The sequence below is a fragment of the Phalaenopsis equestris genome, unplaced genomic scaffold, assembly GCF_001263595.1.
Source record: "Phalaenopsis equestris unplaced genomic scaffold, ASM126359v1 Scaffold183308, whole genome shotgun sequence".
NCBI classification, from domain to species: domain Eukaryota; kingdom Viridiplantae; phylum Streptophyta; class Magnoliopsida; order Asparagales; family Orchidaceae; genus Phalaenopsis; species Phalaenopsis equestris.
In genome coordinates, this window is record NW_018203257.1 from 1 (window position 1) to 566 (window position 566).

The 566-nt window shown below is 41.2% G+C and overlaps 1 protein-coding gene across 1 annotated transcript; it reads right to left on the reverse strand.

Annotated features, from left to right (window-relative positions):
* Nucleotides 1-6: 6 nt before the first annotated feature.
* LOC110034323 (probable protein phosphatase 2C 3) lies at nt 7-517 on the reverse strand (the record flags this gene model as incomplete). The annotated part of the gene is made up of 3 exons (XM_020738598.1): nt 7-114; nt 224-287; nt 367-517. Coding segments are annotated over 3 exons (323 nt in total), but the record flags the coding sequence as incomplete, so codon positions are not given.
* Nucleotides 518-566: the final 49 nt, after the last annotated feature.

Sequence of the window (566 nt, forward strand, 5' to 3'; positions counted from 1 at the left end):
ACATACCTTTACTTGCTTAACATGTGGTATGGGAACTATAAACTCTCCCACATCCATATCACCAATGGACCTGGAAAGGCACAACCCACCAGGCCAGCATCGGAGGGGGCCAATCTGTAAACAGAAATCATCATAAAAACAAAAATCAAATCACAGATGAAGTAGTTTCCCATTCATATATTAAGATTTCAGCGTCTAGTAAATTCCCAATATAAGAACTCACCTCAGCGCCGCCCACAATACTAAGCCTTCCTACCTCTCCTCCACTAGCAGTCACTCTCTCCCTCCTGCGGAAACAAGTTAAAAAAGAGTAAAATCAAACTGAATTGATAACACTCTAAGTCTCTAAATCCAATCAGCACGCACTCTTCGGCATTTTCTTCTAGTCTATGATCTACTGTAAGAAGGGAAACATCTCCCTGAGCATCCAGAATGCAACGAGAGTCACCAACCGAAGCAACAGTAATAGTCCAACCATCAATAATCACAAATGTAGCAGTAGTCCCAGAAGTTTGCCCTAATAATCAAAACCCAACTCAGCATCAGATCTTCAAAGCAAAAAAAAA